Consider the following 13465-nt stretch of genomic DNA (forward strand, 5'->3'; position numbering starts at 1 on the left):
TTTAACGTAGTGTTTCTTCTCATAGAATACCCAACCCATCCTTTACACAGTTACATTTGCTAATTAAATATTAGACCCTTAAAAATGAACTGCCTGGACAATAGCCCTCACGTAAGAGCTCAATAGTCAGTAGTAGTGCCAGAACCAAGTCTAGTACAAGCCCAGTCTTCTCATACCCACAATGAGAAATTATGTCTTCAGTCAAGAGCAAAGGCTTGCCCATTTTAGGCGTCACAATCACAAGGTCACACACTTAAAACAATGCACATGTCCATGGGAAGTATGCTTTCACAAATCGCGGACCAGTCCTTTGCAATGCCAGAATTAATGAGGCCACGATTGGTGTGCAGACTGTGCTCAAGCACAACACGATTGTGCCATGCTTGACCCTAGAACGCACAACCAGCACTAAATCACTTTTCTGTGAGACTGAAGCTTCTGAAGGCTAGGTTATGCAGCACAGGGCTGCCAGCTGAGCTGCACAGACGAGAGATTAGACGTGAAGGCATACCTGAATAAGCTGCTGTTTTAGCTTCTGAATCTCCGTCACACTTAGTTCACTGAAGAGGTCAGACGCCAAGCTAGGCGCAGGACGATATATATCACTGTTCCGGGGCGTTGACATCCGAAAGTCTCCATTTAGTTGGCCGAAGCCACCATTATTGTTATAGCCACTGTCCAGTTCATCCTCATTGAGGTCGTCCAGATTTACTTGCAGGTTGCCCAGGGAGTCGTAGGCATTCAAGAAGCCCGACAGCTCTCGCCGCAGCTCATTCTTCTGCTCCCGCTCGCTCTTCAAAGTCTCCAAGGCTTCCTCCAGCTGGTGCTCGGAGATCTCCCGCAACCGCACCAGCTCAGTCACCTGCCCATTTAAAATATCGATTTCTTCATCGCGCCTTTTCAGTTCATGCTTTAACCCTTCAAATTCAACCTGAAAAACAAAAGCAACCAAGCTGAACAGCCAATCATTTCACATACGAAATAAAAAATTAAGTGCTACAGACCACTATAATCTTTGGGAAGGTTGATTGACTGTGCTGGCCTGGGTGAAGGAGATGCGTTTTTAAACCTAGCGATGTTGCAAAAAAGGAGGAGACAGTAAACAAACCTTGCAAATTTGTGAAACACTGGGGAAGAGAAGAGAAACAAGTCCTTTGAAAGGCAGATTGTAAGGAAAAAGCAATCTCTTGATTCGAAAGCCTTACCATATATTTGAAATTGGTGGAAAGGCTGAGAGGAGGCGAACAGCCTGTTGGCACTTGTGCGACTTAACTATGAAATAACTAAGAGGAAGGGAACCCCCTTCCAATGGTGCTTGAACTTTTGGTTGTTTACTTTGACACCCTTTTGAAACTTGGGAGTTTAACTTGTGAACTACAGTTGCAAGTGGCAGATCAAGAACATTAAGCCCTTTTGCACTCGATAGGTTCACCACGCGAGGGTCAGTGCAAGGTTTAAGACATCGGACGGAAGACTTTACTTTGGAAATCTTGACAGAAAATCGCTAGTTTTGTTGAGGCAGGGAAACCCCTCCTAGAGTAAGGGAAAGGCAGACTTTTCGCCAACCAATTTCTTTTAATAAAAAGGTGCGTAGCAATCAACAATATATCTTTGTGTCCAAGTCTTACTCCGATACCTCACAGCAGCCACTCACTCCACGATGCAGTGCCCAGAGGAGAGAAGAGTCTCACTTAGCCCATCAATAGCCATGGAAGAAATTCCCAGCCACTAAATCCCATTGGACCCAAGATGGGCTCCATCACTACGCCCACATAGAAGAAAACTAATGATAGAAGAAATGCAGGAAGCATATCTGTAAAGGAAACCCTCGAACCCTACAACTCCTGTAATGGAGGAAGTGTTCCCTTTCTGCTAGACAGCTAGCCTAACTTCATTAAGAAATGCATTCATGCTCACCAACTCTTGCTTATTAGTACCCGGCGAGAGTCAAGCAGAATGCAACACGCATTCTGATTGGCTCTCGCCGGGTCCTTACCCGGCCGAGAATCCTTCGACTCTCGGCCGGGATTCCAGCTGCCTTGTCCTCGGCGGGGGGCGTGGCAGCCCCTCACCCAATGAGGAGGCTCGAAGCGGAGCCATCCACGCTCCGAGCCTCCAGACGGCTGAGAGGCTGCCTTCGTCCCCCGCGGGGGACTCAGGTAAGCTTTTTTTCTTCCCTTCCCTCCCCCCTGCCCTCCCCACCCCACTTACCTGCTTGCTCCTGCGTCCCTGGTGGGGGATGATCGCAGCCTCCCACAGTGTGGAGACTTGGAGCGGGGCCATCGCCGCTCCGCGCCTCCACACGGCTGGAAGCTTCCATCGTCCCCTGCCGGGGATGCAAGTACGTATTTTTTTTTCTTCCCCTCCCTCCCAATCCCACTTACCTTCTGTTTCTTTTTCAGGAGCGGACGCGCTGGGAACACTTGTGTTCCCAGCGCGTCCGCTCCCGATGGCCGCCATGGAAAGGGAAAACTGACAGTTTTCCCTTTGCATGGCGGCCATTTTCTTGGTCGTTTTATTTATTTTTTTCTGTCCCGAAATGCTGCAGCGTTTCGGGACAGAAAAAAAATGCTTAGTGCCCCAGTCATGCACATAATGCGGGCCAGGGTACTAATAGCAATATGACCCTCACGGCGGGGGCATTACCGACTCAGGTAATGCCCCGGGGCCTTCGTTAAGGCCCTCGCTTCGCTACAGCCTACAACTATGGGCCCCGGGGCATTACCTGAGTCGGTAATGCCCCCGCCGCTCGGGTCATATTGCTTTATTACCACACACTAGTCACCACTATTATATTACAGCTGGCAACTCAACCGACTCCTAAAACATTGGCTGATAACCAGACATTAGTTGAGCAATGTCCGGCTAATGTTGAATACATGCCTGTGACAAGGAAAGGCTAGCTGAAGCAACAGGGCAGGTGTGGGGACAGAACAGCGCAGAACCCCACAAACATTTAAAAATAAAATCTTTTGCATTACGGAAAGCAGATGATAGCGCACAGGTTTTAATGACCATGGAGACTTGCCTGCTATGCAGGCAACCCGCAATACCAAAATGTAGGAGGATGTGGCAAACAAAAAGACATACGATCCACAAGACCAATTGGTAGCAATCAGAATTAGCAATCTGAACGCATCAGACTAATCCCCGTACACTGCATTTTGGGTTCTGTAGATGAGAATCCTCTGACTCAATGCATGGCACTGGAAGTGAATTTTTGGGAGGAAGGCTGCGGCGCAGAGGCGCGGGTAGAAAGTGGTGCAGAGTGGCAGAGGGCAAGCGGGAAACTAGCAGGAGGAGAGAGAGGGAGAGACAGGAAAGGACGCACAAGAAAATTAAGAATGGAGGGTGATGAGTGGAGGGAAGAAGGAAATTGGTTCAGGGGACAGTGAAAGGCACCAGAGATTGAGAAACGCATAGTGGTTAAAGTATTGAAGGGGAAAGAGGAAAGGAAAGAAAGTGGAATAGGGCGGAAAGATAAACCACAAAGAACAGAAGGCTAAGAGTAAAGCCTAAAGGTGGAAAGAAGGGAGGGGACAGCAGAGGATGAGAGAAGAGGACCAATTTCAAGAGAGGACGTTGGGATAAAAAAGGTGGTAGGGGAAAAGTAGAGACCATGCAACAGGAGTGGATGACCAGAAACGCACAATATCTGGAGGGGGAAGCGGAGCAGCAAGTAGGAAGGTAATTCACACAAAAGGTATTGAAAAACAATTGGGAAGGAAGAGTGAGAATGAGAGACACACTGGAGGAAGGCGGGAAGTTAAGAGGGGGAGGTAAAGAGGGCCCAAGCGTTGTGGAGTGTTGAGAAGGCTTGAGGAAAAGGTCACTGAGCAAGAGGACCGGGGATGAGTCACACGGAAACAAAGGGAGGCTCCAGGACACCAGGGGTCCTCCTAATAGGACAACTGGCAATGCAGCTTTTACAGAAGCTGTGGCAGAGACTGCTGGAGGCCTGACCAGACAACACGGCGACCACTCAGCCAAGATAAGCAAGCAGTGCAATAGACACTTAAAACAGACACATTGAATGACTTCCATTTGACCACCAGGACGCAGAGCACAAGGGCAAGGAGGGACACACGGACTACAATCAGTAAGTAAGCTATAATTGCCTGACTTGTGTCTTGGATTGTTCCATACTTTTACAATTGGTCCATTATAATTTCAATAAATCAGGGATTTATGAAATAAATAATTTGACCTATAACTGAAGGCTTACCACAGGCTGCTTAGAATAGTACACTGTTAAAGTTATATTGAAGTCAAACTGGTAGAACACGTGGGTCCCCATATACACATCCCAGAAAATGCACCTCCGAAATATTATATTGAGAAAAAGGTTCGGGAAACCCATTTCAATACCCCTTGACATATGCACAAATTCACCCATTTGACACATTAGCAGGTGAAGAAAGGCCCTGCGGGGAAGAATGCACAACTGCTGGAGATGAAATTGAAGAAATCATATTGGCATAATTCACAATGTTCATCAAGAGAAGTCGGCCCCTTAAACCACATATCGATCTTGCGCTGTATAAATGTTTAACTCTGGGCTTTAATTTATTGACAAAACCTAGGCACGTATTTATGTTCTCAAACAGCCCCACAAGAGCAGTCACACTTCCCCCTCGATAAAATTATTAACAGTGTGGTCTTAAGATCTGACAGCACTCTTGTAAAAGGCAAGCACACACTAAGCCAAATAATCACTGTTTGCAAAACACTACCTGGTTCTCCTTCAGGACAGAGACTTGCTTCAGTAGAGAGATGTTCTCCTCTTCAAGCTCGGTGCAATCCTGCAGTTGCCGCATCTCCCTAATCTTGCACTGCTTTACCTCCGATCGAAGCTGCGCCTTCTCAGTTTCCAAAGCCTTGCACTCCTGGAAAGCAGAGAAATCGGAGTGAAGAGTGCAAAGGGAGAAAGAATAGTAACATCAATACCAAACTTTGCGTAAAGAAATGAAAATCCCATATTTTGCAACATTATATCATCATAGGAAGGAATTTGCAGGGGCTGAAAAGACCCAGCCATATTCTTTTATCCGAGAAATAGCAGTGTCAGAATATAGAAGCATGAAAAAAAGCCCCATTTGACCTATTCGCCTCATCACTAAAACGAAATCTGTGATGCATGGCTAAAATGGCACCCATTCACTTCAGCATTTGACAGTAAAAGCAGAAGAAAAAAAAATCAGGAGGGGCAAGCACTTCTATTGTCAAATGCGAATTCCAACAAATCTGAAGCAATCTGCAAATACAACAAAATGATGTCTTTGTACACAGAGCCATTTTTATTTTTCCATCAGCACGGTCATTGCTACTTCTAATGCACATACAATATACAGTTTGGCTCTAAAACAGAACTCTTTAAGTGATCCATACTTCCTTGTACCTAGCAAGTCATGCAAGGAACAAGTTACTTACTTGTAACTATTGTTCTCCAGCATGGGTCTGGCATGGATTCACATGCTCATGAATATTACCTGTCAGGCCGGGAATCCGGGGTAAAAGAAAAAACAGTTTCACTTCACTTATGGAGGAAAGGGGACTATGGACAAGGAGTATGTTAGTCACTATGGTGAGTAACTTATTATTCCGTCTCGTCCCCTTTCCTCCATACTGTATGGACGATTACAAATGAATGTAGCCCCAGGGTGGAGAGGTGACCCTCCCAAGAAAACAAGTTGCTTAAAACTGCCTGACCAAATGCTGCATCCAACCTGGCATCCAAGCAGTAGTGCTTGCCGAAGGCGTAGCCCATGTAGTCACCTAACTGATGACCTGCCACGGAACGTGCCTCAGGAAAGCCACAGCTGTGGCGTGTGCATGCATATTGGCCAGGAGCAGTTTGTGCTGCCTCTCATAAGCCTCCTTGATGGCAGCAACCATCCATCTTGCTATGGAGGCCTTGGAAGCTCGATAGCCTGGCCTTGACCCACCGAAGGTGACAGAGCGCCTCTGATTTGCAGAAGCTCTTGGATCTGTCCAGGTAGAAGTTTAGAGCTCGCCTGACATCCAAACAGGTCAGTACCCTCTACGCTTTATCTTTGGGTCCGCGAAGAAAGTAGGTTGCACCATCTCCTCATTGAGGTGCAACAAAGAGACTGCCTAGGCAGATGAGTTCTAAGGACCACCATGAAAAGTAGTATAGGGCTGTGAAGCCAACAGTGCCTGGATTTCACTGACCCTGCATGCAGACGCAAGACCCACCAAGAGGGTTGTCTTAATGGTGACCAGCCTGATGCCTGGATTCCATTGGCTCAAATGGTTATGCGCAAAGGCGTCCAAAACTACATTGATGTCCCAGACCGGGTGTGGTTTCTTTATAGGCGGATAGAGCCATGAGAAGACCACCTCCGAGTTCCTATAGGCTCCGATGGCCACCAAATCGGTGCGGCATGTGTACTTGAACCCCGAGTGTGCAAGGTGTGCTGAGAAGGATAGCACGTCGTCCAACATGCAAGTCAAAGGATCAACTTCTTTTGATTCTGCCCAGTGACAAAAACTAGTTCACTTGCTCTTGTACTGGATCCCAGTAGCGCTGCTTCTAGTGCCCAGTATGATGTCTAGGTTAGCCTGTGACAGATGCAGGTGCTTTAATGTGACCGGTTCAAGAACCACGCTGCGAGGGCTAACCTCTGGGAAGCGGGGTGGATGACCGTGCCTCCCTGCTGTGAGTAGGTGAGCTGGACCCAGCAGTAGGTGCACCGGGGCCTGCTCCGACAGTTCGAATACCATGGCCTTGCGGGCCACTACGGAGCCATCAGGATGACGGAGGTGCTGAGCCTCCCTGATCTTGCAGATTACCCTGTGGACCAGGGGAGTGGGAGGGAAGGCATAAGCGTTCAGGTTGTCCCATTGTATCTGCATCGCCCAGGGAGCCCCAGCCATGTCCCTGCCAGGACGCAAACTGGGGCCACCTCCTGTTGGACCAGGTGGCAAAGAAATCCACCTGCGGATTACGCCATCTGTTGACGATCCCCTGAAGGACTTGTTAGTTCAACTGCCATTCGTAGTTGTTTGCACTCAGTCTGGTGAGCCTGTCCGTCTCCCGGATGAACTCACCCCCCCTCTCACCCCCACCCACCTCCCCAGGAAGTGGATTGCCCTCAAGTGCATGTTGTTCTCCAGAGCCCACTCCAAAATGCTGACTGCCAAGGTGCATAGGGGAGACCACCCGGTGCTACCCTGCTTGTTGATGTAATACATGCTGGTGGAGTTGTCAGTTTGAATGACTATCATCTTGCCACGGATCAGGCTTTGAGCGCAAGCCACATCACCTTCAGCTCTAGCCAATTGATATGGGGCTCCTGAGACCAAACTCCATGGACGATGTGGTGTCCAGGGTGGCTCCCCAGCCCTCCAAGAAGAGTCTGGTGATGGTAACCTGCGGTGCTGGTTGCCTGAATGAAGGGTCTGCCTATTTTCAGGTTGCAATCCGTGCACCAAACAAGGTCCTGGTGGAGAAAAGGAGGAATGCTGACAAGTTCCGCCTGGGAACCCCGTTCCGGACTCCATGAGGCTGCAAAGTGCAGTAACAATCGTCTCATTTTGAGCCTTGTGTAAGGCACTGCCAGTAGACATGCCGCCATGATACCAAGAGGTGTTGGTACCACCATGCTGAGGTCACTCTCTGCTGAGAAAATGACATGTGGCTCTCTTGATGTCTGTGATCTTGTATTCTGAGGAAAAAAACTCTGTTGGAACTCGTATCCCACATGAGGCCCAGGAACATTAGATTCTGCGTAGGATCAAGCTGTGACTTCTGGAGGTTGATGGTAAATCCCAATTCGTGTAGTTTATTCATGAGGGCTTAGGTGAGTGATGGACCGCCTCGGGGGATCTCGCCCTGACAAGCCAGTCATCTAGGTATGGATAGACATGGTGACCCTGGGCCCTGAGAAGGGCTGCCACCGCATTCATGAGTCTGGTAAAGACCCTGGGGCTGAATGGAGGCCAAAGGGTAGAACCTTGCATTGGAAATGAAAGCCCATGATGCTGAACTTCAGAAAGGATTGATGCGGCTGCCAAATCGGAACATGTAGGTATGCGTCCTTTAGATCCAAGGAGCACATCCAGTCTCCCCTGCACAGTGCCTACACAATAAGCACTGGGGTAACCATCTTGAACTTTTGAAGAGGGAGGGAAAGTATCAAGGTGGAAAGGTCCAACAACTCCGGCCAGCCTGGTTCTTCTTGTGTATGGTGAAAATCCTGGAGTAGTAGCCCATACCCTGGAGCGATCGAATTTCCGCCAACAGAGTTGTTGTCCAAATCTGTGGGAGTGGAGGAGGGAAGGGGACAGAGGAACCGGTAGGCAGTAGTGCGAAAACACTGATAGAATCCAGGGGTCCACGAACATTTTGCGCCAATAGTGTGCGTGAAGGGCAAACCTGTCCCCCACCGGAGATACGTGTACCCGGAGGGGAGCATCATGCCTTTTTTCCCCCTCTGAAGCTGGGGCTGAGGAGGGGGACTGAAAGAATCCCCCATTCCCCGACTTGTGCCACTTACTGCAGTGCCAACTTGGAGATCAGTCCGGCTGTCTTGACCTTTGTTCCAGGAAGCCCCTGGACCCTGCTGAAGTCACGCCCCTTTTTGGAACACTGGTGCGTCTGGCTGTAGGTCTTGGGCGTGGACTTCGTGAGGATAGATAAGGTTTTTGCAGTCTGAGAACTGTTCGTCATCAGTGATGGAATGAAAAAGGTTGCCACCCTCAAATGGAAGGTCCAATATGCGCTCCTAAACGTCAGGGTTGAACTTGGTAGCCTGTAGCCAGGCAGTACTCCTGTCCGTAGCGATGCAGATGTCATGGCCCGATTTATTTATATGCGCCACTGTGGACTCCATGATTTCTTGAGCCACCATCTTTGCTTCTGCCAGCCCCGCATTGAAGCACACCTGACACTGCACCGGAAGTTCCTGAAGGCAGTTCGCCATTTCCCACCAAAGCCTTTGATTCACAGCTGCGAGCATAGCGACTGACGAGGTGTTGGAATAGACCTTTCCATGTGCCTTCAAGATCATCTCCTTGCCTAGGACCAGCAAGGACGAGGTGGCCGAGGAAGGCCACTGCTTGGAGTAGAGTGAGTCCGCTGCAATAACTGAGGAGTGTGGTGGAGGGTGTGGCGACAGCAAGAGGGGATCCCCCCTCTAATTGCATGTACTTGGCATTGAGGCCACCGATTGGTAGGCTGCGCTGAATGGTGTTTAAACCATCTCTTGTTGGCTAAGGCAACAATGTCCTTGTGCATCGGCATCCCTATTCTAGCCATGGGGCGTATAGGGAGGACCTCAGCCAGGACGCCCACTTCTGGTTTTGCAAGCCCCAAGTATTTGGCCAGACCTGCAAGCCGTTCATGGAATGCCTTGGCTGAAGATGGCGTGTCGGGGTGATCGTCGTCCTCATCGGTATCCACCAGGGTGTCCTGCTGGTCCAGAACAGGTGGAGGAGTACTGGGTGCCAAAGGCTGAGGTGTGCTGACCGGAGCTGGAGGCTGCTGTGGAGGCTGGTGTGGAACTGCCTGGGCTGCAGGAGGTAGGGTTGCTGGAACCGTTGGGCCCGGCGTGGGCAGCAGGGGCTGTGCATGGGCCTGGGGCACTAGAGCCATAGGCGAAATGACTGTGGGCGCTAGTGGCAGGACTGGAAGCAGTAGGTCCCCGATCACATCCTCAAGGATGGCTCCCATCCGAGGGGACCTCATGAGAGGTTGTCGACGGCTGGGCGTACTCTGCCTTGCTGCATGCGGGGTGAATCTGCCCTGCAACGCTGAAGGATATGAAGTAGGCCACGTACCTGGTGAAGACCAGTGCCACCTGGAAATCCATTCCCCGACCTGCTCCCCGAAAGGGGATGGCGTCTGATGAGAAGCCATTTTGTCAGGCTGCATGCCACGTACCTGCATTGTGGTGCTTGCTGTGCTGGGCCCAGCATCCTCCTGGACTCTTGGCGGTGGAGCTTGAGGCCTACCCTGAACCTCAGGAAGAATCCTGGTAGGCGTCATGCCCTCGGCTGTGTTGCCGGTAGTGCTGCATACAGGCACCCCCTCAGACATTTGTCAGATACTAGGGCGTAGCCCCTCAGGTGGACACCCAGTAAAAGAAACTTGCCCTCAGCGACGTCACTGACAGGATCTAGCGAACACTTGGCCTAGCGGCTGATGGCTCTAGCAGCCTTGGTACTTGTACTGGTGTTAGAACCTGAACCGTCTCTCCTGCTCGTATGTTTCCTGGGGAAGGAGTCGCCCTTGCGTGGTGCGCGTGAAAAAAGTGGCCCTACCTTGGGCCTTGACTTGTGCTCGACGACGCTCTGCAAGTCCTCTGGAAGCGATAGCTGGAAAAGCTCACTCCACCGAGCTAACCGGTTCTTCAGAGCGAGCGGTTAAGCACGTCACATGCAGTACAACCCTCCCAGCCGTGAACGGAGCCAAGACAGCGAGCATGGGGGGGGGGGGGGTCAGCGTAGGGAAGAGCCCCTCGCTGGCTGGACAATTGCTGAAGCCCGCTGACAGACATGTGCCGGGGAGGGGCGTCGCGCCAGAGGACCAAGTACCCGATTACAGACCAAAAGACAAGACTACAGACAGTATCCGGGGAAGAGCACGTGGAATTACAAGTCTGAAGCAAAACCCAGGAGCAGTGGTGAAAGCAGTCTTCTTTTGATGCGGAAAAGACTGGGGAGTTGTGCCGGTGGGTGGAGTCAGCGGAGCACATGCTCCCAGGGCCGTGCCACTGCACCCCAATTTAAAGGGGAAGATTCTTTTTCTGGTGAAAAAAGGTTCCGTCTCCCATCCCTAGCGAGGGACGCCCATACAGTATGGAGGAAAGGGGACGGGATGTACATTCACGATGACATCATGCAGAGCAGCGACTTGAAGGCCTGCACCGTGGCGGTCTTCAGCCATTGTACCTTGCCCAGCGTAGCCGCTATCATCTCCTCCGAGGGCGACGCTAAGCAGGAGACCATGTTGAGCCTGGCTACAAGGAACGGTGCATTCTGCGATGGTGTCAAGCAGTACTTCGGATAATTGATGAATAACCGTCAGCAGCTGGGCGGTTGTCTCCGTGTGTTGAAGGCAAGCGTCCCCAAACAGCACGATCCTCCCCGCAATGAGAGACAATGAAGGACTCTCCCAAAATGGGAATAAGGCCAAGACAGAGTGCGGGTGAGCGTAAATGGGAGTTTATCAATCAGAATAGGGCATGCAAAGGACTCTGCAAACTCCGAGAGCGCTCTGTCTGACAATAGCAACGACAGGCGTATATATTTACAAAAAACGTCATAAGACCCTACACACTATAGGGGGCACAAGTTCATGGGGATTGGGTGGCGACGACTAACTATAGGTGCTGCTGTGATGTGGTTGGCTTTGGCTGGAAGACGTCACTGGTCAGCCTCGTGGGTTGGGCTGAGCCTGGCAGGGTGGCAGAGTTCATCCAGGCGGTGTTGTGGGGCCATCGCGGCCAGTGGCAGAGATGAATGTCTTTTCCTGACTTATTAGCCCTAGGCCATGCACACCGCAGTCATTCAGGCATTTTGATGTTATCTTCTTTAGTAAATCTTTCAATAGGTTATACAACAGGTTAATGCAACACAGGAGGAATGCACCTTGTGAGGGGACTGGAGGTAATACGTCAGGGCATGGTTACCAGTGTCCTGTTGACCGGGGCCATAGGTCGAGGGGCTAAGCTTCAGGGCCTGGAACGGGCGGTACATGTCTTTCTGCCTTGTTAGAAGTTGTTATGGATGTTCCGCTGTGTGTTGTCAAAGTGTTGGGTGTCTTGATTGCACAGGGCCATAAGTCTGAGATGGTCCGGTGGGTTGTGAGGTTTACGAGGGGGCGCGTGTGTTCAGGCAGAGGTTTACTGCTGTGCTGTAAATAATGCATGTGGCAGGTGGTGGCCTTGGGTGCTACAGAGGGGGTTACAAATCTTTGAAGCGACTCCAGTCCGGTTGGGGGAGGTAACGCAGCGCGGCGCGGTCTCTGCTCTCATGCCTTGGCAGCCTTCGTAGGGTGGGAGGGGGAATGGCCTTGCACGTATTTCACAAAGGTATCTCCCTCGTGTGTTGCCGATTTGGGTAAAGACATCATAAACATTTGAACACTCTATAATACTTATTCAAAACATTACAAAACATGCATTTAAACTTTGCTGGATGTGTCTTGATTATACCCAGTCTGAGCACCTTATTCATACATTATGTTTTAACAAGTACAGTATTTAGTTATATGCATATACATTTGCAGTAAGTGAGGTAGAGTTAGGATTGGTGGAGAACATAGAAAGTAACCCGCCATTTGTTCGTGACGGTGGTGGCGCATGTGGGGCCTAGACATGCACACATGACATGCGCCTTCTCGTGCATTCTTCACATGGGCCCTTTGTATGGTTACATTCGTTTTCTTGTGTCCTCTAGCAGCATTAGTTCAGTTATGGCGCGAGCCCATGGGGTGTAAGTTTTCCAGTCATACACGTAACAAACAGATTCCTGGTACGTTCCTTTATTATTAGCACCCTACAGCAATGGTATAGGCTCACCATCGCTTATATCATGGGAGCATGATTTCTTGTAATTATACATCTTACAGGCTTTTGTAATATAAGGGATTTTATGGAAGAAAAGCATCCTTTGCAAGTAGTCTCAACATTAATATACAAAGATTGTCTGTCATCTAACGACCATTTTACTGTTCTTTTCATTTGCCTAGGCCTGCTGGCCGGGTCATGCTGGGAGCGATGATACTGCGGGAGGTGAACTGTTACAATGTTAGTGTATTACACTAGCTCATGTCCGTCTTGTTCGTGGGAACGTGCTCGCAGGGGATCTGCCAGGGTGCTGCGGCAACAAGGATGACTGAAACCCTCCAAGGGTGGGGGCCGCGCTACAGTGCGCTGAGCTCACACCATCTTTACCAGACAAAATGGTTTCTGGGCCTAGCTAAATTTTAATACATGTGGGCAATTAATACGTGCGGGCAATGTCTCCAGTGGGTGAACCCTCCACCACCTGGGCCCGGGTGGCATGAGGGGACGCCCAAAAGAGCCATAGTCCTCACCTGGGGAGAAAGCGTAGGCGAGGGGGGGTCTTCTTGGACCAGTCCTCCCCTACAGTGTTCGGCAGCTATCTCTTGAATTGGCCCGGATGAGACAGTCATCAAGGTACAGTTACACGTGTATCCTTTGTAGATGGGCCACCACAGGTGCCAGGCACTTCGTGAACACACTGGGAGCTGACTTTAGGCCGAAGGGGAGGGCCTTTAACTGATAGTGCCTTCCCTGCACCACGAAGCGTAGGACATTTCAATGCTTCCTGTGAATGGGGACGTGAAAGTAGGCGTCCTCCAGATCCAGCGACATCAAGAAGTCCCCTTCATCCAGTTAGCTGAGCATGTGCTGCAACGGGACCATCCTGAATTTTTGGGACTTGAGAAGCCGAAGATCTAGGATGGGCCTCCAGC

The 13465-nt window shown here is 50.3% G+C and overlaps 1 protein-coding gene across 1 annotated transcript in view; it reads right to left on the reverse strand.

Annotated features, from left to right (window-relative positions):
* The window catches only part of LOC138567330 (protein bicaudal D homolog 2-like), an 801546-nt gene that overhangs the window by 676557 nt on the left and 111524 nt on the right, over window positions 1-13465 (reverse strand). Inside the window, exons 4-5 of the mRNA XM_069645428.1 lie at window positions 4734-4886; window positions 512-931 (exon numbers count right to left, since the gene is read on the reverse strand). Of these exons, the coding sequence (XP_069501529.1) occupies window positions 512-931; window positions 4734-4886 (573 nt within the window). The remainder of the gene's footprint in view (window positions 1-511; window positions 932-4733; window positions 4887-13465) is intronic.

Source organism: Ambystoma mexicanum, chromosome 2p (assembly GCF_040938575.1).
Source record: "Ambystoma mexicanum isolate Mex_15411 chromosome 2p, UKY_AmexF1_1, whole genome shotgun sequence".
In the NCBI taxonomy this organism is placed as follows: domain Eukaryota; kingdom Metazoa; phylum Chordata; class Amphibia; order Caudata; family Ambystomatidae; genus Ambystoma; species Ambystoma mexicanum.